The sequence below is a fragment of the Nerophis lumbriciformis genome, linkage group LG15, assembly GCF_033978685.3.
Source record: "Nerophis lumbriciformis linkage group LG15, RoL_Nlum_v2.1, whole genome shotgun sequence".
Lineage (NCBI taxonomy): Eukaryota > Metazoa > Chordata > Actinopteri > Syngnathiformes > Syngnathidae > Nerophis > Nerophis lumbriciformis.
The window spans coordinates 31,018,841-31,044,179 of NC_084562.2; the positions used below are offsets into that span (position 1 = coordinate 31,018,841).

A 25,339-nucleotide genomic window follows, 5' to 3' on the forward strand; every position below is an offset into this window, starting at 1 on the left:
AATGAACGATGAATGAATGATAGGTGGTGGTCGGAGGGGCCGTAGGTGCAAACTGGCAGCCTCGCTTCCGTCAGTCTACCCCAGGGCAGCTGTGGCTACAAATGTAGCTTACCACCACCAGGTGTGAATGAATAATGGGTTCCCACATCTCTGTGAGCGCTTTGAGTATCTAATAATAGAAAAGCGTGATATAAAATCCAATCCATTATTATTATTATTATTATTATGTCATCAATGAATTATAATTATAATTAAATACATGCACGTGTTATCTAATATGTCATTTATTTATTTAATGTAAATCACATTCATTTATGTAATCATTTGATTAATTGTTGATTCCATGATTTGATTAAATATGTAATGGTTTATCTAAATAATGACACACAATATTTATTCATTGACTTAATTTGCCCAAACCCCCGTAGATCCCTTGCTGATTGTGTGAGTGTATCCCCTTGCAAAGATATAATCCAGAGCCAACACGAAAGAAAAATGATGTCTTTATACTTATCATGTCCCCCAAATAAATGAAATGTCAGCCTTTACAGGAACATGACTTCCTTGCAAACACGATGCATGTCCATGTGAAGGAAGTGATGAGTGATGAAGTGACAGTCACGTGGTGCAGTCAGCTGATGCTAAGGCTAATGCTCAGCAGCACTCAGGCAGGCAGACGCTTATGCGGCAGAGAAAGATCTGACGGCCTGACAGGATGCCTTTCTCCGAGCTTTATTTCAACGTTGATAACGGATACCTTGAGGGGCTGGTCAGAGGATTTAAAGCCGGAATATTGTCTCAGGCCGATTATTTAAACCTTGTACAATGTGAGACCCTCGAAGGTGAGTTAAATGTGCTAACTCGTCGCTACCCTGCAAGCTAACATATGCTAGCTATCATTTTATGACTCCTACCCGCTTTTATGACTAATCCCTTTTATTTTCAGGCTGGTAATATATTTCATGTAGCGCGTCAATGTTGTTTGGCATTTTTCAACCGTTTCGAAAACTGAATTTAAACGATACCCTTGTATCGAGCCAGCACGATGCCAGCTTTCGAAGTATACTAGCTGATATTAAATGATTTAATGTTTTGTTAGCTTAGCTGGTCGATGAATGAGAAGACGTTTCTCGTTTTTATGTGGTCTATCGCATAGACATCGTATAAGTAGACGCAGCATTGGCTGCTGTGACGCGAGAAATTCGGCCGCCATCTTGAAGTGGTGATGAGGAGCCGGCGAGCAGCCTAAAGTGACAGTTGACCGGTAGAAAACAAAGATGCCGGGCTGGTGTTCAGCGGACTGTTGAAAATAAGAATCGGGGGATTACTTTTCACAAGTAAGATTTAACATTAACGTATTTTGTGAAAAGAATATTACCACAGAGTTGAGAAGGAGCAAAGATCTTCAATAGTACTGAAATCGTAGCCGCTAGCAAACAAGAGTATGACCATAATAGTAACCATAATAATAACCATAATAATAATGCTGAATCCAGTGAAACAGATTGGTGGTTTTAGCTGATATAAAGATTTTCAGATGTTTATATATGTTTATGTTTAAGTATTTGGCAGACTCTTTTATCCAAAGCGACATACATAAAAAATACATATAAAACAATCACTGTAAACATTATCATTGCCGGAAGGCAAAGCTCTCAATTTACCGGTCGATCTACGTTCCCATCCTCACCTATGTTCATGAGCTTTGGGTTATGACCGAAAGGACAAGATCACGGGTACAAGCGGCCCAAATGAGTTTCCTCCGCCGGGTGGCAGGGCTCTCCCTTAGAGATAGGGTGAGAAGTTCTGTCATCCGGGGGGAGCTCAAAGTAAAGCCGCTGCTCCTCCACATGGAGAGGAGCCAGATGAGGTGGTTCGGGCATCTGGTCAGGATGCCACCCGATCGCCTCCCTCGGGAGGTGTTTAGGGCACGTCCGACCGGTAGGAGGCCACGGGGAAGACCCAGGACACGTTGGGAAGACTATGTCTCCCGGCTGGCCTGGGAACGCCTCGGGATCCCCCGGGAGGAGCTGGACGAAGTGGCTGGGGAGAGGGAAGTCTGGGCTTCCCTGCTTAGGCTGCTGCCCCCGCGACCCGACCTCTGATAAGCGGAAGAAGATGGATGGATTTTAATCGATTTAATGGATTAGTTGTTGCAGCCCTAGTGTCAAGACAGAATAAACTCTCTGCTGCTGCAGCAACATAAATACAGTGTATAGGTCCCTAAGATATATAGACATCTAATGCATTCATACTTTGTTTATGTAGGATATACGCATGTATATATAACCTAATCATATTGTTTCTTGAACTTAAAAATAGCTGACCGTTGTTTTCCCCCTTCTCTGGGATTATATTCCCAGTTTTGATCTCGGACGTCTGGTCACTTATAGCATATAAGAATATTCTATTACTGTTAAGCAAACTGTGAATAACAAAACATGCCAAAACATGTGTCCTTTATCATAGCTACACGTATCAGTGGTATTCAGTGAGGTCAGATTAATTAAATGCGCTGACAGTTCATTGCTCCTGCCAAATGAATTGCACTGAGAGGAGCAGATCACCACTCCAAGAGGGCGACCCCGCGTCTCGTCAGCGCCAGTAGGCAGTAGCAGTCGGTGCTGCGTCTACTCATAAGATGTCTATGGTCTATCGAGTGTTAGCCATTTTTAATTTTGTTAGCATGGATGGACCGGATGTGACGAGAAGCGCTGTTGTTGTGAATACCGGAAGTGTGTGACTGGTTCGAGGGGAGGGCTCTTGACAGTGGTTGTGTTATGGTAAATGGGTTATACTTGTATAACGCTTTTCTACCTTCAAGGTACTCAAAGCGCTTTGACACTATTTCCACATTCACCCATTCACACACACATTCACACACTGATGGCGGGAGCTGCCATGCAAGGCCCTAACCACGACCCATCAGGAGCAAGGGTGAAATGTCTTGCTCAAGGACACAACGAACATGACGTGATTGGTAGAAGGTGGGGATCGAACCAGGAACCCCCAGGCTGCTGGCACGGCCACTCTCCCAACTGCGCCACACGTGTTATGAAGACAGAAGAATTTCTGAAAATAAAGAAGTGCCTCTGGACTTCCTGCTTGCACTACATTTGACCAGACCCTCGGTAACATTGGTGGCAGCAGTGGAGCTCAAGACTAGAGATACTTCTGTATTTTAATAATAATAATGCATTGTATTTGGTATAGCGCTTTTCAGATGTCTTACAGGATAAAAAGATAAAATATAAAACAGTTCAAAGTAATAATATAAAATACAGGAATTATAAAAGCAGAACATTGTAAAATACATAATAATACAGGACAATTACAAGACGGGACATTACAGGACACAGAACACTAATCACATTTTCAGCCCACTTTCCGGCCTTTACAATAATAGTGTAATGTATCACATCCGGTACAACTGCGCTAACAGAATGAAAAAAATAGCTTCCTAAAGATGGGTTTTTAAGTTGGGTTTAAATGGCTAAAAAAAGACAAACTCACACACGGTAAAATAGCTTGTAGCATGGTTATGTATGGAGACTTTTTCCGTTTAGTATGATTTTATAGTTTGGCTTTTAGTAATCTTGTAATTGCAGGTAAGAATGCTTAACTTATACTTACCATCATTTAGTTACTCTCAGTTCTCTGCACATTAAAGTAATGTTCTTGCACTTAATTTTGCTATAATGTTGAAAATGTTGTTGCATTATTAGAATGAGGTTCAGTTGCTCTCTCCTTTCTTCCTCTAGACCTGAAGCTGCACCTGCAGAGCACAGACTATGGCAGCTTCTTGGCCAACGAGGCATCACCTCTCACTGTGTCCGTTATTGACGACAAGCTAAAGGAGAAGATGGTAGTGGAGTTTTGCCACATGAGGAACCAGTCATATGAGCCACTGGCCAGCTTCATGGATTTCATCACGTGAGAAAATGTGTCTGTAGGAAGATGTTACACATCATAGCATTCTCTTTATTCACTGAACAGCTTCAGCATTATGGCCACTAATGATGGAACCTGAACTCTTCGGCTCCCAAACAATTAATTGTGTCTCATAAGTCGCCTTATATTTTAGCCTACAGTAGGGCAGGGCGATATGTTAAAACATTTTCACGATATTTTTATATCAGCCGCTCTCATTTGATATCACAATTTTGTACATTGTTTTTAATCAGCCAGTTTTAAAGCTTACTTACTAAGAACTATATAAACTAGATATTAGTTCAACATTTTAGTAATATACTGAGTAAATGACAAAGCAAATTAAATAAGGTGAATATTTAAAGTAGGGATGTATCAATTTGAAAATGCCGTGTACCGTTTATTGTGACCAAAACTATCACGATTACACTTATCGTTTTTGTCACAGTATTGTGGAATGTGCTAATGAAGTACTTATACACACCCAATGACATGTTTTAAAGGGGCCCTATTATGCAAAGCTAACCTTTCATACTTGTTGCTACCTGTTTTTGTGTATCTGGAATCCCTGTAGGTCTAAAAACTGTGAAATCAAACCATGGAGGTATGGCGAAGACATTTAGATATTTTTTGAGCAGTTTGGAATTGGAGACTTTAGTGACGTATTTTACCTTAGTTATATCAGCCCAAGGCCGGACGATATTGCGGAAAACTGTATTATGTGTTTTTATATCGGTCAACATCAGGAATTATTAATATTTGTTATGACCTATCAAAAATAAGGACCAAAAGAAACATTTATTAAATGTAAACATTTTTGAAAAAAATGAACCGTCATCTGATTAGAATCGCATTAGCCATCAAGGCAGAAAGAAAAGGAAATGTCAACACAACCATGAAAAACACTTACTATTAACAAAATTCTAAAATCATACTAAACACTTAACAATAACCTCCTAGAATAAAAGTGGAAACATAAGAAAGATGTAAGAAATGCTTAATAAAGTGTAACAAAATAGTGTGTGAAAATGTAAACAGAGAGAAACCTGAGTAGAACTACTTTCTGCAGGTTAACTGCTCAAGGGTTAGCGCGGCTAAGATTGTGTGGTCTTACTCATTATAAGCGCCTTCGTCTGACTACGTTCCATTTGTAAAAATAAATAAACTGCACTACTATCAAGGAGACTTTTCCTGTTTTATCGACTATTTCTTTGCTCTCTGCAGCACTCATTTTTAGTTACTCTTCTTACGCAAAAATCAACCACGAGACAATGGCGTAACCAAACCTGATAGTTGATAGCGTTACCCGATTGGGCGTTAGTTTGTCACTCCCACTGATCAGTGATCGCTTCCTTACGTGTCTTTCAACGTTTAAAAAGAAAATATATCAAACGTTTTATTGGACCCATTTTTTTAATAGCGATTACGTGTCTATCACAATATATATGGTTATTGTTTGATAGCCCGGCCCTATGTCAGCTGATATCTCCATATATGGCAGAGGTTTGCTCGAAGAGCTTTGCTTTGTTGTAGTCACTATGTCCCTTCTTTTTTCTCTATCCTCTTGTTGTGCGGCTGACTGGCCCGTACATATACATACAAACCCTGTTTCCATATGAGTTGGGAAATTGTGTTAGATGTAAATATAAACGGAATACAATGATTTGCAAATCCTTTTCAACCCATATTCAATTGAATGCACTACAAAGACAACATATTTGATGTTCAAACTCATAAACTTTTATTTTTTTTTTGCAAATAATAATTAACTTTGAATTTCATGGCTGCAACACGTGCCAAAGTAGTTGGGAAAGGGTATGTTCACCACTGCGTTACATGGCCTTTCCTTTTAACAACACTCAATAAACGTTTGGGAACGGAGGAGACACATTTTTTAAGCTTCTCAGGTGGAATTCTTTCCCATTCTTGCTTGATGTGTTGTTCAGCAGTCCGGGGGTCTCCGTTGTGGTATTTTAGGCTTCATAATGCGCCACACATTTTCAATGGGAGTCAGGTCTGGACTACAGGCAGGCCAGTCTAGTACCCGCACTCTTTTACTATGAAGCCACGTTGATGTAACACGTGGCTTGGCATTGTCTTGCTGAAATAAACAGGGGCGTCCATGGAAACGTTGCTTGGATGGCAACATATGTTGCTCCAAAACCTGTATGTACCTTTCAGCATTAATGGCGCCTTCACAGATGTGTAATTTACCCATGTCTTGGGCACTAATGCACCCCCATACCATCACAGATGCTGGCTTTTCAACTTTGCGCCTATAACAATCCGGATGGTTCTTTTCCTCTTTGGTCCGGAGGACACGACGTCCACAGTTTCCAAAAACAATTTGAAATGTGGACTCGTCAGACCACAGAACTCTTTTCCACTTTGTATCAGTCCATCTTAGATGAGCTCAGGCCCAGCGAAGCTGACTGCGTTTCTGGGTGTTGTTGATAAACGGTTTTCGCCTTGCATAGGAGAGTTTTAACTTGCACTTACAGATGTAGCGACCAACTGTAGTTACTGACAGTGGGTTTCTGAAGTGTTCCTGAGCCCATGTGGTGATATCCTTTACACACTGATGTTGCTTGTTGATGCAGTACAGCCTGAGGGATGGAAGGTCACGGGCTTAGCTGCTTACGTGCAGTGATTTCTCCAGATGTTCTGAACCCTTTGCTGATATTACGGAGCGTAGATGGTGAAATCCCTAAATTCCTTGCAATAGCTGGTTGAGAAAGGTTTTTCTTAAACTGTTCAACAATTTGCTCACGCATTTGTTGACAAAGTGGTGACCCTCGCCCCATCCTTGTTTGTGAATGACTGAGCATTTCATCGAATCTACTTTTATACCCAATCATGGCACCCACCGGTTCCCAAATTGCCTGTTCACCTGTGGGATGTTCCAAATAAGTGTTTGATGAGCATTCCTCAACTTTATCAGTATTTATTGCCACCTTTCCCAACTTCTTTGTCGTGTGTTGCTGGCATCAAATTCTAAAGTTAATGATTATTTGCAAAAAAACAATGTTTATAGGTTTGAACATCAAATATGTTGTCTTTGTAGCATATTCAACTGAATTTGGCTTGAAAATGATTTGCAAATCATTGTATTCCGTTTATATTTACATCTAACACAATTTCCCAACTCATATGGAAACGGGGTTTGTACATGCATGCTAAAATCCTGCACTGTTGCCATTTTTGATAAAAAGTAGCCTATAGTTCTAACTTACATCTGTCAGTAGATTCGAAATGGAAGTGATAAAAACTACAACATGGCTGACCGGAGAAGACACAGTTGAAGTGGAGACATGTAAATAAGACCGCCCACAAAACGGTGCATCCTGAAAGGGACGGTCATAAAAAGGCTTAAAGATAGTCTGTAAAACATATTCTAAGCAAAAATATTGACCAAATCACCACCAGTACATGTTACCGTATATAGACCACAAGGAAGTGTTTTAAATGTAGAAAAAAATCGGCCCCTTTAACCTTTTTTCTTATTAAATAAGAAAAATATACTCACAATATACTTTCTTGGCAGAAGAAACATTACTACACACTCTGGCTTCTTAAGAGCCATATTATTTGTTTTTGAGTGCTTGAACATATTCATCTTCTTCCATTTTGATTTGTAAAGGTTTTATGGTTTTATTTATTGGGGGCTACACTTCCAATTAATGTGATGTCACGCAAGTTCACCTGTTGTAGACACCATCTCATTATTCTTTCGAGTACAGTTGTCCTTCACTACATCTCGCTTCAAATATTGCAGCTTCACTACATCGCTATTTTGAAAAAACTAAGCTTTTTTTCGAAGCATAATCAACATATTTTTGGTCAAAATCAAGTGTTAAATGAAATCTTAAATTTATGTCTTATACTGTTTGTATTACAGTGTAATATTTGTCTTATTTTCTATCACTGTATTATGTTGTGGCCATCGATAAAGATATTCACCAAGCTAATTTTGGCACTACTGTATCTTTACTGCGACAAGTCAGTTGACCAACTTTGTCAGAACAACTTTTTCATGCATTTCATTTTCCACGCCTGCCTCATCAATAACACATCTTTACAATGGTGAGCCTTAGACACAAGCGATCACAAAAGAGGAAACGTGAGACTCGACTTGACTCGGAGCGCCATTATTGCTAACAAGTCAGCTGCTGTCAATGCTTGGCAGACATAATAAAAAGAGGGGAAAAAAAAAACATAAGTGACCTTGTCCTTTGTCAGTGCAGCATTGTGGGAAAAAGATACTCTCGTTGCAGGAAGAGAAAAAACTATTTTTTAAATCGTCCACAACAAAACATTTGATTTAATCCTTCAAATCAATATATTGCCCAGGCCCAGCCCCTTTTATTGAGGTCTAATAGAAGAGATTGTAAAAAAAACATACACTGATAAAAGTGGTCAATTTGGATTGACAGTATCAGAGTTTAAAAGGTTACCGTATATGGCTGAATAGCTACAGTAGACGAGGTGAACTAACTAAAACAGACTGGTGATCCAGGGTTGTTGAGATAATGAGGCTCCTTATTCCAATCTAGTGTCTCTTTAATTGATTTTCTACTGCTTATCCTGTTAATTGTTACAGGTGAGCTGTAGCCTACACCAGCTGACTTAGGGGCAGTCACTCACATGATTTAACCTAGACTGGACGGCCAAGTGTGCCACACTAGATTTGAGCGTAAAAAAATGTTCCTGATGACTTTGTTTATCTTGGTGACCGTAGGTACAGTTATATGATTGATAACGTCATCCTGCTTATAACGGGAACCCTTCACCAGCGGGCCATCGCTGAGCTGGTGCCAAAGTGTCACCCACTGGGCAGCTTTGAGCAGATGGAGGCGGTGAACATCGCTCAGACTCCAGCTGAGCTGTACAACGCCATCCTGGTGGACACACCCCTCGGTAATTATCCACATAGCAGTCAAGCGTACACTATATCGGATTGTCTAGAACAGAAGGTAATAATACATTTATGAAAAAAACATAAACTTTTGTTTTGCTTTCAGCTGCATTTTTCCAAGACTGTATATCTGAGCAGGACTTGGATGAAATGAACATCGAAATCATCCGTAACACACTCTACAAGGTAAAAGATTGTCTGTGCGATGTTGGTAATGTACTTGTCCTAGACATAATTCATCAAATAAAAGATTGGACTCAAACAATAATATTGCTTTTGTGTGAAAATATGTAGTAGGGATAGGCGATATGGCCTAAAATCGATATTGCGATATATATTGCAACCTCCTGTGCTAACGATATATATCAGGATATATTATTTGGCATTTTAATGATAATAGAATCATTTCTAAAGACTTACAAGGGCTCCTATATTATATTTGTATAATTTTAATTAGGGCTATCAAAATTAATGAGTTAACTCATGTGATTAAATACTGCTTTACTACTTTGAATGAACCTGACATTAATTTTGACCGAACAAGCTCTTTTACCTTAAACGATATACGGTCAGTGATCAGATAAATGCATGCATCCGTACAAAAATGAGTGAAGAGACTCAGACTGGTGTACTCGCTGGAAAATGTCACTGTAAAATACAGCCTGAAAGAACTTACATAAAACTGTTACCAAGTGTGTGCAAATAAATGACTTGCATTCAAGTACAACTTCTAAAAACGTTCCTGGAAGACATTCTGACAATAAGATTGTATTTGTGTACAAGTATCTGTGTCTTTTCTAAGGCAAATTTTAATTGTGCAAGCAAGTAATCAATTGCAATTAATCATGAATAATCCAAATTTCAAAATGTGATTAATCATGATAATTCCAAAATTAATCTTTTTTTAAAAATTTTAAATATATGACAGCCCTAATTTTAATTTTTGTTCATATCTGGCCTACTTTCTGTTGTAACATGGTTCTATACATTTAATAATCACCTATTCTTATGTTATTTGGATAAATTAGTTTTGGGCGGTAGTAGTGTGGGTATTGATCCAATATTAGGTAGTCAATGCTGGTACTTCAACATTTCAAGCCCATTGAATGATTATAATTTTATGAAACAATTATCAGACAAAACACAGGAATGTGTGATCATGTCAACTTATTTTCAAATGATTTCCTTATTCCCCTTTGTTATATACAAAATGTATGATGAAGTCAAAAAAACGAAAGCAAAAACTATATACGGCTCTTATTTCTTGAGTTTAAAAAAAATGCCCAAAACAATTTTGTGAGAATAAAAAATATTGATCTAATTGCTTTAGTAATAACTGATATTATACTTTGTATCATGTCTGTTAATATTTGTTAGCTTAGCGGTTAGCATGACTTCCTCCTATGGTGTATAGTGTAGCATGCTACTATGTAATTGATCATGTCATTTCTGATAGGGATAGTGGTTCAGTATTCAGTTCTACCATAATTATATAATTGTTTGCTCTCTCTATTGATCTTCTCAGGCTTATCTAGAAGCATTCTATAAGTTCTGTTCCAACCTGGGAGGAACCACAGCTGATACCATGTGTCCCATCTTAGAAGTAAGTGTACGCTTGACATTTTAACTCATTCTGTTTTTATTCGTTCATTTACAATCTAATGTAAACTGCTTATTATAATATGATATAGATGAGAAGTTTATTTTCATGGAGAAGCAAAACATCAAGAAACAAACCAGGAAAAAAGTTGTACTTGGTTTGGTGAAATGAGTGTTTGATGCGCTACTAATTGTCTGAATCGTGACCTTGACAGGCTTGTTCACTAAATTAACTCTAATCCAAATTCAAATCCAAATCTAACCTTTTTTATTCTGGATTTTTGTTGGTTTTTCATCTCTGTGGAAAAAACCTACCACAACAATATTAACCATTCATGTATTTATAAAGTGCTTTTGGAATGTATTCATGTGATTTCTTAGTTTTTTATTTTTAATACATTTACAAATATATGTAAAAAAAAAATTACGTAATCACATTATAGGGTATTGTGTGTAAAATTTTGAGGACATAAATGAATTTCCGTTTTGGAATAAGGCTATAAAATAACAAAATGTGGAAAAAGTGAAGCACTGAATACTTTCCGGATAAACTGAAAGGCGGTAAAATTACAAATGACTGGGGTATCAAATAACTATTTCACATTGTAGAGCCTGTAAGCCATTATACCAACCTTAAAGGGGAACATTATCACAATTTCAGAAGGGTTAAAACCATTAAAAATCAGTTCCCAGTGGCTTATTTTATTTTTCGAAGTTTTTTTCAAAATTTTACCCATCACGCAATATCCCTAAAAAAAGCTTCAAAGTGCCTGATTTTAACCATCGTTATATACACCCGTCCATTTTCCTGTGACGTCACATAGTGATGCCAACACAAACAAACATGGCGGATAGAACAGCAAGCTATAGCGACATTAGCTCAGATTCAGACTCGGATTTCAGCGGCTTAAGCGATTCAACAGATTACGCATGTATTGAAACGGATGGTTGTAGTTTGGAGGCAGGTAGCGAAAACCAAATTGAAGAAGAAACTGAAGCTATTGAGCCATATCGCTTTGAACCGTATGCAAGCGAAACCGACAAAAACGACACGACAGCCAGCGACACGGGAGAAAGCGAGGACGAATTCGGCGATCGCCTTCTAACCAACGATTGGTATGTGTTTGTTTGGCATTAAAGGAAACTAACAACTATGAACTAGGTTTACAGCATATGAAATACATTTGGCAACAACATGCACTTTGAGAGTGCAGACAGCCCATTTCAGGCGCGCTAAGAACATATATTTTTCCACGATTTCAGCACTCAGGTTAACCATACCCAAATAGACACAAAATACTGCATTACACAAGACTACCCGAATGTACTCGAATGATTGAAAAAAATAAATGTTTTTAAGCTAAATTATTGGTAAACACAGATTATGTATAATAATTTACGTAAAACCGCAAGTAATGGATAAAGTTTTCATCAATTAATATATTCTGTAGACATACCCTCATCCGTTCTCTTTTCCTGAAAGCTGATCTGTCCAGTTTTGGAGTTGATGTCAGCATCTGCTTTGAGTGTCGCAGGATATCCACACATTCTTGCCATCTCTGTCGTAGCATAGCTTTCGTCGGTAAAATGTGCGGAACAAACGACTGACCATTTCGTCGGCTTTCCCCACAGCCTCGTATTTTGAACAAATTTCGTCCAATTTCTTGCCACTTTCGCATCTTTGGGCCACTGGTGCCACTTGAATCCGTCCCTGTTCGTGTTGTTACACCCTCCGACAACACACCGACGAAAGTGAGAAAATGGCGGATTGCTTCCCGATGTGACGTCACGTTGTGACGTCACATTATTCGCTCCGAGAGCGAATAATAGAAAGGCGTTTAATTCGCTAAAATTCACCCATTTAAAGTTCGGAAATCGGTTAAAAAAAATATACCCTTTAAATGTAATTATTTGACTAAAGGCGCCGTTCTCCCACAATGTTTATGTAAAATATAAATTGTAACACAAACCCATCTATCTTTGCTGCAGTTTGAGGCTGACAGAAGAGCCTTCATCATCACCATCAACTCGTTTGGTACAGAGTTGTCTAAGGAGGACCGTGCTAAGCTCTTTCCTCACTGTGGGAAGCTTTACCCAGAAGGCCTTGCTCAGTTGGCTCGGGCAGACGACTACGAGCAGGTCAAGGCTGTGGCGGACTACTATCCTGTAAGTGCTAAAACATGTTATGCTTTTTCTTTGCACTTTGGACCTTCTTTCTGTTTTGTTAGCATCCAATTGTGCGACAAAACACATTTGCTTTTGTCCTCTTCAGGAGTACAAGTTACTTTTTGAGGGTGCTGGCAGCAACCCAGGTGACAAAACGCTGGAGGATCGCTTCTTTGAACATGAGGTGACAAACGCACACAAGCAAACGCAACGCCTGCTTGCTTATGGCCTTTGTTTAGCTTTTTATTTGTATCAATAACAAATATATGTATAGGCTACTTTCTGGGAACACTATACAAGGAATAAAAGAACAACCATATAACTGATCAATTTAAAACACAAGTCTATTAAAAGGATAATCAAGAAAAGCACTTGAATTCTTGAATCAAAATGTAGTCACCTGTTTCTTGTCCCACTTTTGATATTTCCTAAAAGTTTATTCAATATCCAGCCATTACTTTTTAGCTATGTTGCTAACTATCAAACAGACAGACAAATAAACCAGAGCGAATACATAACCTCCCAGCGGAGTTGATCAATTGAGGGATGAATGAAATTGGCTTGTCCGTGCATGTTTATTTTGTTAGTTTGTCGCTTCCAAACGGGCTGCAAGAGGGTCATTCACTCTTTGCATCATTCTCAGCAGCTGGGCGTCTTTGTTCCATTTCAGGAGTAAAGCCTCTCGTCAGTCATCCACTTGTCTGTGTCTGTGAGTGGAAGCGGTGCCGCTGGCATAAACACACAAAGCAGTTAACGCTTGTTACAAAAACGTAACAAAACGAAGTAGAAATGATCCGGAAATGTAATCACTTGTTATTTATCCAAATGTTTACATTTCCTGAAAGTTTAATCAAAATCCGCCCATATATTTTTAAGTTGTGTTGCTAATTAATTAAACAAACAAACAAACAAACGGAGGCGAAAACATTTAGCCCTTTTCCACCCAAAATTCCAGTACTTTAGGTTCTTGGAACCTCTATCTCCTGGAACTATAGGTTGCTGTAGAAGTGTGGTTTGTAGGGATGATGTTCAAAAACCGGTTCTCCCGATGCTTCGATAAGAAAAGAACCGATTCCATGGATTCGAATCCCTTTTTGAGAACCGGTTCCCGTTATCAAAGGCACTATACCGTATTTTCGAGACCATAGGGCGCACCGTATTAAAAGGCGGTGTGTCAGTTACGGGTGCTATTTCTGTATTTAACGCATAAATAAGGCGCAGCGTATTTTTGGGCGCAGGCATTGTTAAACATACACTAGCTTAAAAAGGTACGCTAGCTTAAAACATACGCTAGCATGCATGGACGCTGTTTTAAAAGTTCTCATCAACACGCCAGACTCCCTCTCCTCATTTTCAAAGTCAGTCTCGTTGCCGTGGGGCTCCTCGGAAAAGATGCCGGCTTTTGCGAAAGCTCGTACAACAGTGCAAGCAGACACCTTAGCTCAAGAATCCACGATCCGTTCACAAATTGTGGCGTAACTCGCCCGACGCTGCCTCCCAGTTTTCGTGAAGGTGTGTTTGTCTGTCATCCATCGCTCCCGTGACGCTCACAACTTCACTTTGAATGTCCTGTTTACACCCATGTCCAGTGGTTGGAGTTCTTTCGTCATGCTTTAATGATGACTCCAGGTGGAAACTTTTCTTTCGGCAGCGTCTTCCCCTTGAAAATCACCATAGGTGGCAGTTTCTGTCCATTAGCATGCCAAGCTAGCACAACAGTAAAAGCCGACTTCTCTTGCCCCGTTGTGCGTATCGATTCGGTACCGTGCTGGTCCCCTTCTTCTCAACAGTGTGCTTCACCGGGATGTCGAAAGTGAGCGGCACCTCGTCCATGTAGGTGATGTGTTTGTCGGCAATTGTTTTTATTTACAACGCACATAGCAGTACTATATGCTCACTAGGGGCGTGCCTTTAGCGTCCTCTCTCACCTGAAACCTTCACCCTTTAACGTCCGCATGCTGTCCTCAGTCACGTCCGCCTTTCCTCCATGTATACAGCATGCCGGCCCAGTCACATAACATCTACGGCTTTTGGAACTCAGTGCACACTAGAGATGCGCGGATAGGCAATTATTTCATCCGCAACCGCATCACAAAAGTCGTCATCCATCCGCCTTCCACCCAACCAACATTTTATCAAAACCACACCCGCCCGCCATCCGCCCGTTGTTGTTATCTAATATAGACGATGCAAGGCATTAGTGAGGTTAGAAAGCTTTTGCCTGTTAAAGAAAGGAGACTGATCCAATGGAGCAGAGACATTCAATGCGTGATAATATTATTTATCATTATTATAATATTATTGTCATTTCCATTAAGAAAGTGTTGACTATTGTTGCCAATGCCCTCAGATCAGGAGTGCGTTCCTCACACTTTGTGTGCGCAGTTGCAGCAAGCAGAACGATGCTTTTAAGAAGTTAAAAAAATGTTTTAGAAAGACTAGGCCTATATTTTCGTTAGGTAAAAAAATTGTTCTGAATTTATTTCAATGAATATTAACTTGTTAACGTTATAATGCTCAAATAGGGACGAGGGCGGGGTGCACAGTGAAACAGTGAACAATTTCGCGACAAAAATGAACCTTTATTGATTGATCTGCAGCCATGACAAAATATCAGACAATCTCCATTGTCAACGACAGGCAGGAAAATAAAGATGAACACATAGCCTATGTTGTAGGCATAAGCATATAGGCTCATACGTTTTTAAGTTGAAATAAAAAAATAAATAAAAAATGTGCCTCATAAGCCTTAGGCTGTCAATCACGCGCACAAACTTAAATTATACAATAACATATGTATGTCATCCCTATTTAAACAAAAATAAATTAAATAAATAATAATAATAAATTGCCTGCAACTTATTGGCCAAGGCAAATAGCTGAAGGGGGGAAATCAAACCCATCAGACTGCACTTTATCATCAAACTTGAATTATAATGAAAATAGACGGTCGCAACAAACAAAGCAGGCTAAATAGCCTTACATTGTCGCCAATCGGAGATGCGCTTCACTTGAAAGCGAGGCCAAATAATTAACACACAGTAGTATATCTCGAATAGAAAAAACCACAATAAACAACGCAATTGCCTTAATTCCTTTGCATTGTAGTGCGCCCAAACAACACGTAACCATCAAAATTATTCAGCTGACCGAACTCAATATAGGTTAGACATGGGCTTATTTGGTATAGCCTATAGGTAACGTAGACTAATTCGTTTAACATATCCAACCGTATGTCTACTTACTTTTTTTTTTGTTTGCACTAAGCAGGAATAAAATGGCATCTACAGTGCCAAGATTCAGGCGAGAGCGCCTGGCCTCTAAAATGCGCCCTGCTGCGCTGAAGGAGCGCTCACTTGCGCCATTTGTTGCTGGGACGCATAGGATTCTCTTGGCAAGGTGTTGTAGTCGTGGGAATGATTGTCCTTGTTTCCCCCAAAAGGAAAGTAGATTTTCCTCTGCTGATCCGTCGAGATGCAAGTTTGTAGAGGAATAATCCTCTACTTCATCAACAAGCACAGGTGTATCCTCCTCCCATTCTGTGAAGTCAATCCTTTTCTTTTTCGGTGATGCACCATCAGCTCCACCTAAAGGACCGATAAAATCTATACGTTTTTCGTATGTGGGTAACAACATTTAACTATGTATATATATTTCCCAATTGGTTCAACCGCCCGAATCTATTTACAATCTATTTTTTTCGTCATGTCACCCGCCCGACCCGCGGTTGTGTCCGCAAATCGCGCATCTCTAGTGCACACACAACAACCTATCCGTATTCGATAAGAGATTCGATAAGGAATCGGTTCGATAAGAGGATTCGATAATGGCATCGACATCGATAATTTCTTAACGAACATCATCCCGAGTGGTTTGTTTCCACCACATTTCATAGTTCAGGGTAGTTTTTACAAATCAGGCTGATGTATGGAGGAGTGGTTTAGTATATTTCTACACTGATACCATGTAAATAAACAGACAATATAAGGTCACAGTTCTTCCCCTAAAAAGTACGAAAATTAAATACAAAGCAATAATATACAAAATTATGTGATTTAAAAAAAAAAAAAAGTGTACCAAATTGTTCAAAAAAAGTCTGACTTTTGTCCACAGTGTCTTAACAGTCAGAAAGTCGTTCTCTCGGTTAATGACTTCATGACGGTCGGGCGCTTCCTTTTGTTACATTTCAACTGTAAATGACAATATATAAATAATAAATGTCAGGGTTTATCTCACGCCGACAACACAAACACATCGGCTTTAGCTTGTCAGTTTAAGCATTCGGTTCACTCGGGTTGAGGCTAATATCTACACAAATGGAGTGTCTCTGACTACTTTTCCAACATGTAATAAAGTAAATAGTTCATATTTGATTTCATTTACCTCCGTTCCACTCTTGTAATACCTTCTTTATTTGACATTTATCCAACAAAGTCTAGTAAGCAGCTGAGGTCTTTGCTTCCGGTCTGGCATCATACTCTTCTGTAAAAATAAAATATGTTTAAAAGAGTCTGTCAACTTCTCATTGTGTTTCGTATCAAAATAAGGTTTGAAAAAATAATAAACAACATAAAACTGCATGTAGTTTAAAGATTATGGCTGAGTAAAAACACTGCAAGATAGTTCCAGTATTCTTCAGCACAAAGATGCCCCACAAAGGTTCCTGCAAGTCGGAAGTTCTTTTTGTTCTGTTTTCTTTCCATTGCCAAGCTTGTTGTAATAGAAATACATGACAAATGGGAAATAAACACTTCGTCTAGCATTCTGTAAATGGCGCCGTGGCGGCCCTGTGTTCGTAAAATACGTTTTAGGAACGCCCCAAACTGTATTCAACCAATCAGCGGTCGACAGCAGAGCCCGCCCCTGATAAGGTTTCGAGAAACTTCCAAAAGTCCCACCTAGCTGGCAGGAACTCTGAAAACTTCCTGAAGAACTAAATCTACCCCAGGGGTTTTTGGTGGAAACACAGGGGGAACTTCATTTACCCGGATAAAAGGGAAAGTTCCTGGTCAAATTTCCTGTGGTGGAAAAGGGCCTATTAGCAAAAAAATGGCAGTGAACAAAGATACAGGGCAGTAAGTATAATTAAATGATGCACCTAATGACATCATTGTCTAATTTGCATAATTGTCCATAACACAAAACATACGGTTTGTGTGTGGATAGTTCAAATGGAGCTTTGTTTGTCATGCCATCTCATTTTTGTAAACCTTACATAACAAGAGAACATTACGTTAATGACATATTATTGTTTCATATCATTCTGTAGTCATTTAACACATATTTAAACATTACATTTAAAACATCTATGATGTTTCTTGGGATCCGTATAAGGTTGCACATTTGTTGAATATAATACACACGTCATTGTTGGTCTGATATGTATTAGACTAATGGACAGATGTGTTATAATGTGTGATCAAGTCAGCTTTGGTAGGTGCGCATGAGGTATGTTAAAAGACAGATTTATGATGCCATCTACTGTATGAGAAGCTCCACAAGCCGTCCCTTTGTAATGTGTGAGCGATGTCTGATTGATTGATTGAAACTTTTATTAGTAGATTGCACAGTACAGTACATATTCCGTACAATTGGACCACTAAATGGTAGCATTCGAATACGTTTTTCAACTTGTTTAAGTCGGGGTCCACGTAAATCAATTCATGGTAAATCCATGTCAAATCCAACTACAACAAAAGAAAAATGGACCCCAAACTAGGGCTGCTGGTTTTTGAGGAAAAAAATTAATTGCGATTTTTCTCTCAAAAATTGCGATTGCAATTCTACTTGCAATTTTTATGTTGTACACATAAAAATGGATAAAACTGCAAAAATAACGAGTGAGGGCAGACATGTTACTTTTAGACTGTCTATCTACATATTCTTGCCTCAAGGTGCCACACTTTAGAACAATATGCAAAAATTTACTTTAAAAATTTGGCATTATGCTGACAGGACTCAGAGCTTTTGTCTACATCATTATCTTAAACTGAAAAAATAATCGATAAAAACTATACAGGGATTATAATGTAATGTAATCATATTATATAATATTAATTAAAGTAACCATTTATAAGGACACACTTATTTTTGTAATTACTGTACTATTGTTTACCATTGTACTGTAATTGGAAGGTAAGTAACTTTATGATAAATAAATAAACAAACAAAAAAATTAAATGGACTTATTTCTGTAAGCAAAAATGAAACCCAAATACTGAACATCTTAAAGTGCATTTGCTTCCCAGTTGGAAAAACTTGGTCGGAAGTTGTCTTTTTGTTTTTTGCATTCACGTGATCATGGCATTCTAGCACATTCGTCCGTGTTGATGGGCTCATTTTGCCCATTCGATTGGAAGCTGAAAAATGACCACAAATGGACATTTGGGTTGGTAGTCATATTTTTTCCTCCTAATTTATGTTACTTTGCGGCACTTCTAACAAGCGAGTCTCTGGTAGAGAGACTGTCTGTCTGTGCTTCCTGTGTGTGTCTAAAGTTGGCGACAAAGATTGTAAACTGAAAAGATAGCTCACTGCGTTCAGTTAATTTTTCCGTTAAGTAAACACGCTTAGGTTCTGAGAGTCTTGCAGAGCGTTAGATGTCTTTCTCCCTGTTTGAAGCGAGGGAGGAAGAAACGCAAAGCACCAATTCTGATTGTCGAACATGTCTGTCACTGAAATGCCGGTATTGGAGGAGGAAAATTGAAAATTAACAACAACCTTTTGCGGTCACGTTATCAATTTGATGTCGATTACCGTATTTTCCGGACTATAAGGCGCATTTAAAATCCTTTTTTCCCCCTCAAAACTCAACAGTGCGCCTAATGTACGGAATAATTCTGGTTTTGCTTACCGACCTTGAAGCAATTTTATTTGGTATGATAAGTGTGACCAGTAGATGGCAGTCAAACATAAGAGCTACATGTAGACTGCACTATGATGGCAATATGACTCAAGTAAACAACACCAACATTTTATATGTTCCATTGAAAATATAGTACATTACACACGGCGCTCAAAAACCCATCAAAATGTTTTAGTATGACTTTGTTAAGCTATGAAGCCGCACCGCTTGATGGATTGTCGGCACATTAAACATACGAGTGTTATTATGGTGTGTACATAAGGTAATATTATGCAAAAGCAATGTTTCTTACCTTCAGATCTGTATTTGGAATCTGCATAAATCCGCCTTTGTAGTCCGTGTCGACACCGTAGTCATTAAAAGCTTCTTCTTTTTCTCTATCTTCTTGTTATGGGACATTCATCCTCCGCTGTTGCCATTTCTAATATAAAGTAGTGTGAAGTTCTTACTTATATCTGTCAGTAAACTCTCCATGAAAGCGCTAAAACATACCGGTGTAGTGAGTTTACATTATTCACCCAAGGAACTTTAGTTATTAGAGGGTTCCGGTCGGACGGTTTTTCACGGGACACATTTCCGGCCTTGTTGTTGTTTCCGGATGAGGAGATGCTGCTACGTTATTGATTTAAATAAAGTCTAAAAGTCATTAAAACAGTTAGCTCCATCTTTTGACACTTCTTCCACTCTCGTCCTTGCACACTACACCGCTCCAACAAAGATGACGGGGAGAAGACACTGCCGAAGATGAGCCACGTAAATAAGACCGTCCACAAAGCGGCGCATCCGGAAGTGACTGTCAGTAAGCGGCTTGAAGATGATCTGTAAAACATCATCTATGCAACATTTTGACCAAAGAACCACCATTACATGTCATGTAGACCACAAGGAAGTGTTTTCAATTTACAAAAAAAATAAAAAATAATATGACTCCTTTAATGTGCCCTATAATCCGGTGAGCCTTGTATATGAAAAAAGGTCGAAAATAAACCATTCATCGGCAGTGCGCCTTATAATCTAGTGCAGCCTATGGTCTGGAAAATACAGTAATCGTGCAGCTTTAACCCAAACTTTCGGTGACAGTCAAAATGTAATTGTAGCGAGCTGCCACAATTACATTGTGGATGTAAGAGATGTTGTCTTACATCCGATAACTAGAGTGTTGTCGGATGTAAGATGGTATGGTAGTCAGTATGTAGGCTACATACTGACTTTACTTGATATAGCATTCTCCAGCAGTTTTTGCAGAACATGATGCCCCCGGGACAAGTGAAATGTCTTCTTTTAATGATTTCTCTTAGATTGTCATGCTAGCACTTCTTCCTTAATTATTTTTCATTTTTCCTGCAGGTGAAACTGAACAAACTGGCTTTCCTCAATCAGTTCCATTTCAGTGTTTTCTATGCCTACGTCAAACTCAAGGAGCAGGAGTGCAGGAACATTGTCTGGATCGCCGAGTGCATTGCCCAGCGGCACCGTGCCAAGATTGACAACTACATTCCTATCTTTTAAATTCCCTCTTACACTTTTTTTTCTCTTCCTCCCACCTCCATGTCATTCAGTCCTTTGATTTAGTCTGTCCACTCCCACCTTGGTGTTAAATTATCTCATGTCCCCATGCTAAGCAGTCTCCATTTTTAATGTGTAAGTGTGAGTTGACCCTCAAGAGACCATGTTCAAATAGACCTTTTACAACAATCAATATCCATTGGTTATGGTGTCAACTGCTTATAGTCAATTAATCTGTTTTATATCAGTTAAATGCAGGTAATATCAACTTTATTCAGGATTCCAGGTTGTGGAAAATCTTCAACAAAATGCCTGGAATTATGATCTGCAGCACATATAAATCAGAGGTTAGAAAAACTACAAAAATAGGAGTTTGTTTCAATTATTTTTTAAAGCCCCAGCGGGTAAATACACTTAACACCAATCAAAAGTTGACAACTTGGTGTGCTTGTGTGTTGTAAGGTGATGAACATTATTTTGTTGAATCTCAATTTAGATCCATAAACAGACTTAATGGAGAAAAAAAACTGGAATATCAAAGAAAGGGATTCCTCAGATTAACCTGCTATATAAAGCTTATTGTCATGTTTCTCAAACACTATTGTGTAAAATGTAAGTCCCTATCCTCTGCAAGCTAGAGTGTTGTCGGATGTAAGATGCAAAAGTTTGCATTTTGCATCAAAGCTGTTGTATTATTGAATACTACAATGAGGCATGTTGTGTGTCAGTGTACAAAATGGCTATTTAAAGATTAGATTATGAAGATTGATTGTGGTTTCATTCATGCTGTACAAATTGCGTCATAGCTGTTTGATGTCTTTCCTGTGAAATGCGTTGTAAATGTGACAAAAATAAAGAAGACTGTGCACACCGCATGCCTGGGTGACATTTTTTAGTCATGTATATGTTGATTTCTAGATCATTTATTCATTCATGCATTTCTTCTAAGGCAGTGATTCTCAAATATGGTATGCCACATAGTAATTAAATATTTAAACATAGTGTTACTGTTCAAACTGTGGTATGTTACAGTTGTCAAAAATACTTGTTCAATAAAACTTTTGCCTTGTTTTAATGAATACTTAGGCCTACAAGGCTATTCTATTTTAATGATGGTACTTGGATAGCCACATTTTTTTATGAGATGGCACTTATAGAAAAATGTTTGAGAGCCACTGTTCTAAAGCACAGGTCCTTGATTACATTTGTCAAAGAGCTGGATTTTTTCTCTGCAAAAACTGTGAAGGCCAATTGGTGGGCGAGGAAGATGATGTCATCCAAGTTGCATAATTGGCCATTCCGCATGTAAATGTGCTTTTTTTTTAAAAGTCTGAAAACAACATACAGTTAGACATGTATATGGTCAGTATTTTACCATGAAAGCGAAGTTTTCTTAATTATAAGAGTAGTGACTGGCGGGTCAAAGGCTGGTCTGCACACTTATGAAGGTGTTGTGCCCACTTCCCCACCTTGCTTTTCACTGTGACGGTATAACGCTGTGATTCCCAAACTGCGGTAGTGGTACACATGCTCCATCTAGTGCAGTGGTCCCCAACCACCGGACCGCGTCCCGGTACCGGTCCGCACAAGAAATTAAAAATAAATTAAAATATTATAATTTTATTTATTTATTTATTAAATCATTCTGTTAGTAATATTTCTGGTTCCTACATTATATATCAATATAGATCAATACAGTCTGCAGGGATACAGTCCGTAAGCACACATGATTGTATTTTTTTATGACAAAAAAAATAAAAATACCCCACCCCCCCTGTCCGTGGGACACATTTTCGAGCGTTGACCGGTCCGCAGTTAATAAAAAGTTGGGGACCACTGATCTAGTGGATACAAATATTAAATTACTTGTTAAATAAAACCTCTTTTTTGTTTGTAATGAACACTTGGGCCTACTACACTACTGGATTTTAATATTGGTCATTATGGTGGTACTTGGAGGTCCAGGTGTTTTGTTGAGGTGGCACTTGGTGATATAAGTTTGAGACCACTGGTATGGTGCAAACTCCCCAGGCTTGTGGAGGTGTGCCTTGCGTGTCCTCTCCTGCGGTGAATACATCACCTTTTGTGACTTGCTTGTGTTTGATTACCGCGGGTAAAAGCTTTGATTGATTGATTGAGACTTTTATTAGTAGGTTGCACAGTGAAGTACATATTCCGTACAATTGACCACTAAATGGTAACACCCCAATAAGTTTTTCAACTTGTTTAAGTCGGGGTCCACTTAAATTGATTCATGATACAGATATACAGGTAAAAGCCAGTAAATTAGAATATTTTGAAAAACTTGATTTATTTCAGTAATTGCATTCAAAAGGTGTAACTTGTACATTATATTTATTCATTGCACACAGACTGATGCATTCAAATGTTTATTTCATTTAATTTTGATGATTTGAAGTGGCAACAAATGAAAATCCAAAATTCCGTGTGTCACAAAATTAGAATATTACTTAAGGCTAATACAAAAAAGGGATTTTTAGAAATGTTGGCCAACTGAAAAGTATGAAAATGAAAAATATGAGCATGTACAATACTCAATACTTGGTTGGAGCTCCTTTTGCCTCAATTACTGCGTTAATGCGGCGTGGCATGGAGTCGATGACTTTCTGGCACTGCTCAGGTGTTATGAGAGCCCAGGTTGCTCTGATAGTGGCCTTCAACTCTTCTGCGTTTTTGGGTCTGGCATTCTGCATCTTCCTTTTCACAATACCCCACAGATTTTCTATGGGGCTAAGGTCAGGGGAGTTGGCGGGCCAATTTAGAACAGAAATACCATGGTCCGTAAACCAGGCACGGGTAGATTTTGCGCTGTGTGCAGGCGCCAAGTCCTGTTGGAACTTGAAATCTCCATCTCCATAGAGCAGGTCAGCAGCAGGAAGCATGAAGTGCTCTAAAACTTGCTGGTAGACGGCTGCGTTGACCCTGGATCTCAGGAAACAGAGTGGACCGACACCAGCAGATGACATGGCACCCCAAACCATCACTGATGGTGGAAACTTTACACTAGACTTCAGGCAACGTGGATCCTGTGCCTCTCCTGTCTTCCTCCAGACTCTGGGACCTCGATTTCCAAAGGAAATGCAAAATTTGCATGGTTGGGTGATGGTTTGGGGTGCCATGTCATCTGCTGGTGTCGGTCCACTCTGTTTCCTGAGATCCAGGGTCAACGCAGCCGTCTACCAGCAAGTTTTAGAGCACTTCATGCTTCCTGCTGCTGACCTGCTCTATGGAGATGGAGATTTCAAGTTCCAACAGGACTTGGCGCCTGCACACAGCGCAAAATCTACCCGTGCCTGGTTTACGGACCATGGTATTTCTGTTCTAAATTGGCCCGCCAACTCCCCTGACCTTAGCCCCATAGAAAATCTGTGGGGTATTGTGAAAAGGAAGATGCAGAATGCCAGACCCAAAAACGCAGAAGAGTTGAAGGCCACTATCAGAGCAACCTGGGCTCTCATAACACCTGAGCAGTGCCAGAAAGTCATCGACTCCATGCCACGCCGCATTAACGCAGTAATTGAGGCAAAAGGAGCTCCAACCAAGTATTGAGTATTGTACATGCTCATATTTTTCATTTTCATACTTTTCAGTTGGCCAACATTTCTAAAAATCCCTTTTTTGTATTAGCCTTAAGTAATATTCTAATTTTGTGACACACGGAATTTTGGATTTTCATTTGTTGCCACTTCAAATCATCAAAATTAAATGAAATAAACATTTGAATGCATCAGTCTGTGTGCAATGAATAAATATAATGTACAAGTTACACCTTTTGAATGCAATTACTGAAATAAATCAAGTTTTTCAAAATATTCTAATTTACTGGCTTTTACCTGTATACTATCATATATACTATCATCATAATACAGTCATCACACAAGATAATCATCAGGTTATATACATTGAATTATTTACATTATTTACAATAAAAAGCAATAAATAAATAAAAAAGCAAGAAACACTTTCCTGCATTTGACTTTTAATGTTCACAGTGTGGTAATTTGGAGTGGAGTTGTGATCCACAACCAATCTGGAATTGATTCCAAGATGATTATTTGTTTAGCCTTTGTCAGCATTGACACGCCTGTTATTGTAGTGCTGCAAGTCCAGAGTCTTGCGTAGGTCTAAATCTAAAAATCAAGAACTCTGGACTGCTTTGAAATTGTGATGTTTTGTCTAAAAGTCATTTTGTTACAAATAAACACATCAGTTTTTCCGAAATTGCATATTTTGTAATACCATTTTCAGTGTCTTCTTTTTTTGAACAGTCGATTGCGCAACAGTATTTGAGTTTCAATGCAAGTGTTCTTCTTCTACTGCTGCTTCTTGTGATGCTT

The 25,339-nt window shown here is 38.8% G+C and overlaps 1 protein-coding gene across 1 annotated transcript; it reads left to right on the top strand.

Annotated features, from left to right (window-relative positions):
- Nucleotides 1-628: 628 nt before the first annotated feature.
- On the top strand, nucleotides 629-21,856 carry atp6v0d1 (ATPase H+ transporting V0 subunit d1). Its single transcript, XM_061934035.2, has 8 exons — nucleotides 629-842; nucleotides 3,762-3,933; nucleotides 8,669-8,847; nucleotides 8,952-9,031; nucleotides 10,371-10,448; nucleotides 12,434-12,610; nucleotides 12,717-12,794; nucleotides 20,823-21,856. The coding sequence occupies exons 1-8, from the start codon at nucleotides 716-718 to the stop codon at nucleotides 20,982-20,984; spliced, it is 1,053 nt and encodes a 350-aa protein (XP_061790019.1). The 5' UTR covers nucleotides 629-715; the 3' UTR covers nucleotides 20,985-21,856.
- The last annotated feature ends 3,483 nt before the right edge of the window (nucleotides 21,857-25,339 follow it).

Excerpts from the sequence above, each read along its gene's own strand:
- atp6v0d1 (XM_061934035.2), top strand. The coding sequence starts at position 716 with ATGCCTTTCTCCGAGCTTTATTTCAACGTTGATAACGGATACCTTGAG. Across the intron at positions 3,934-8,668 it reads AGCTTCATGGATTTCATCAC|GTACAGTTATATGATTGATA; the intron begins GTGAGAAAATGT and ends TGGTGACCGTAG. Across the intron at positions 9,032-10,370 it reads TCCGTAACACACTCTACAAG|GCTTATCTAGAAGCATTCTA; the intron begins GTAAAAGATTGT and ends TGATCTTCTCAG.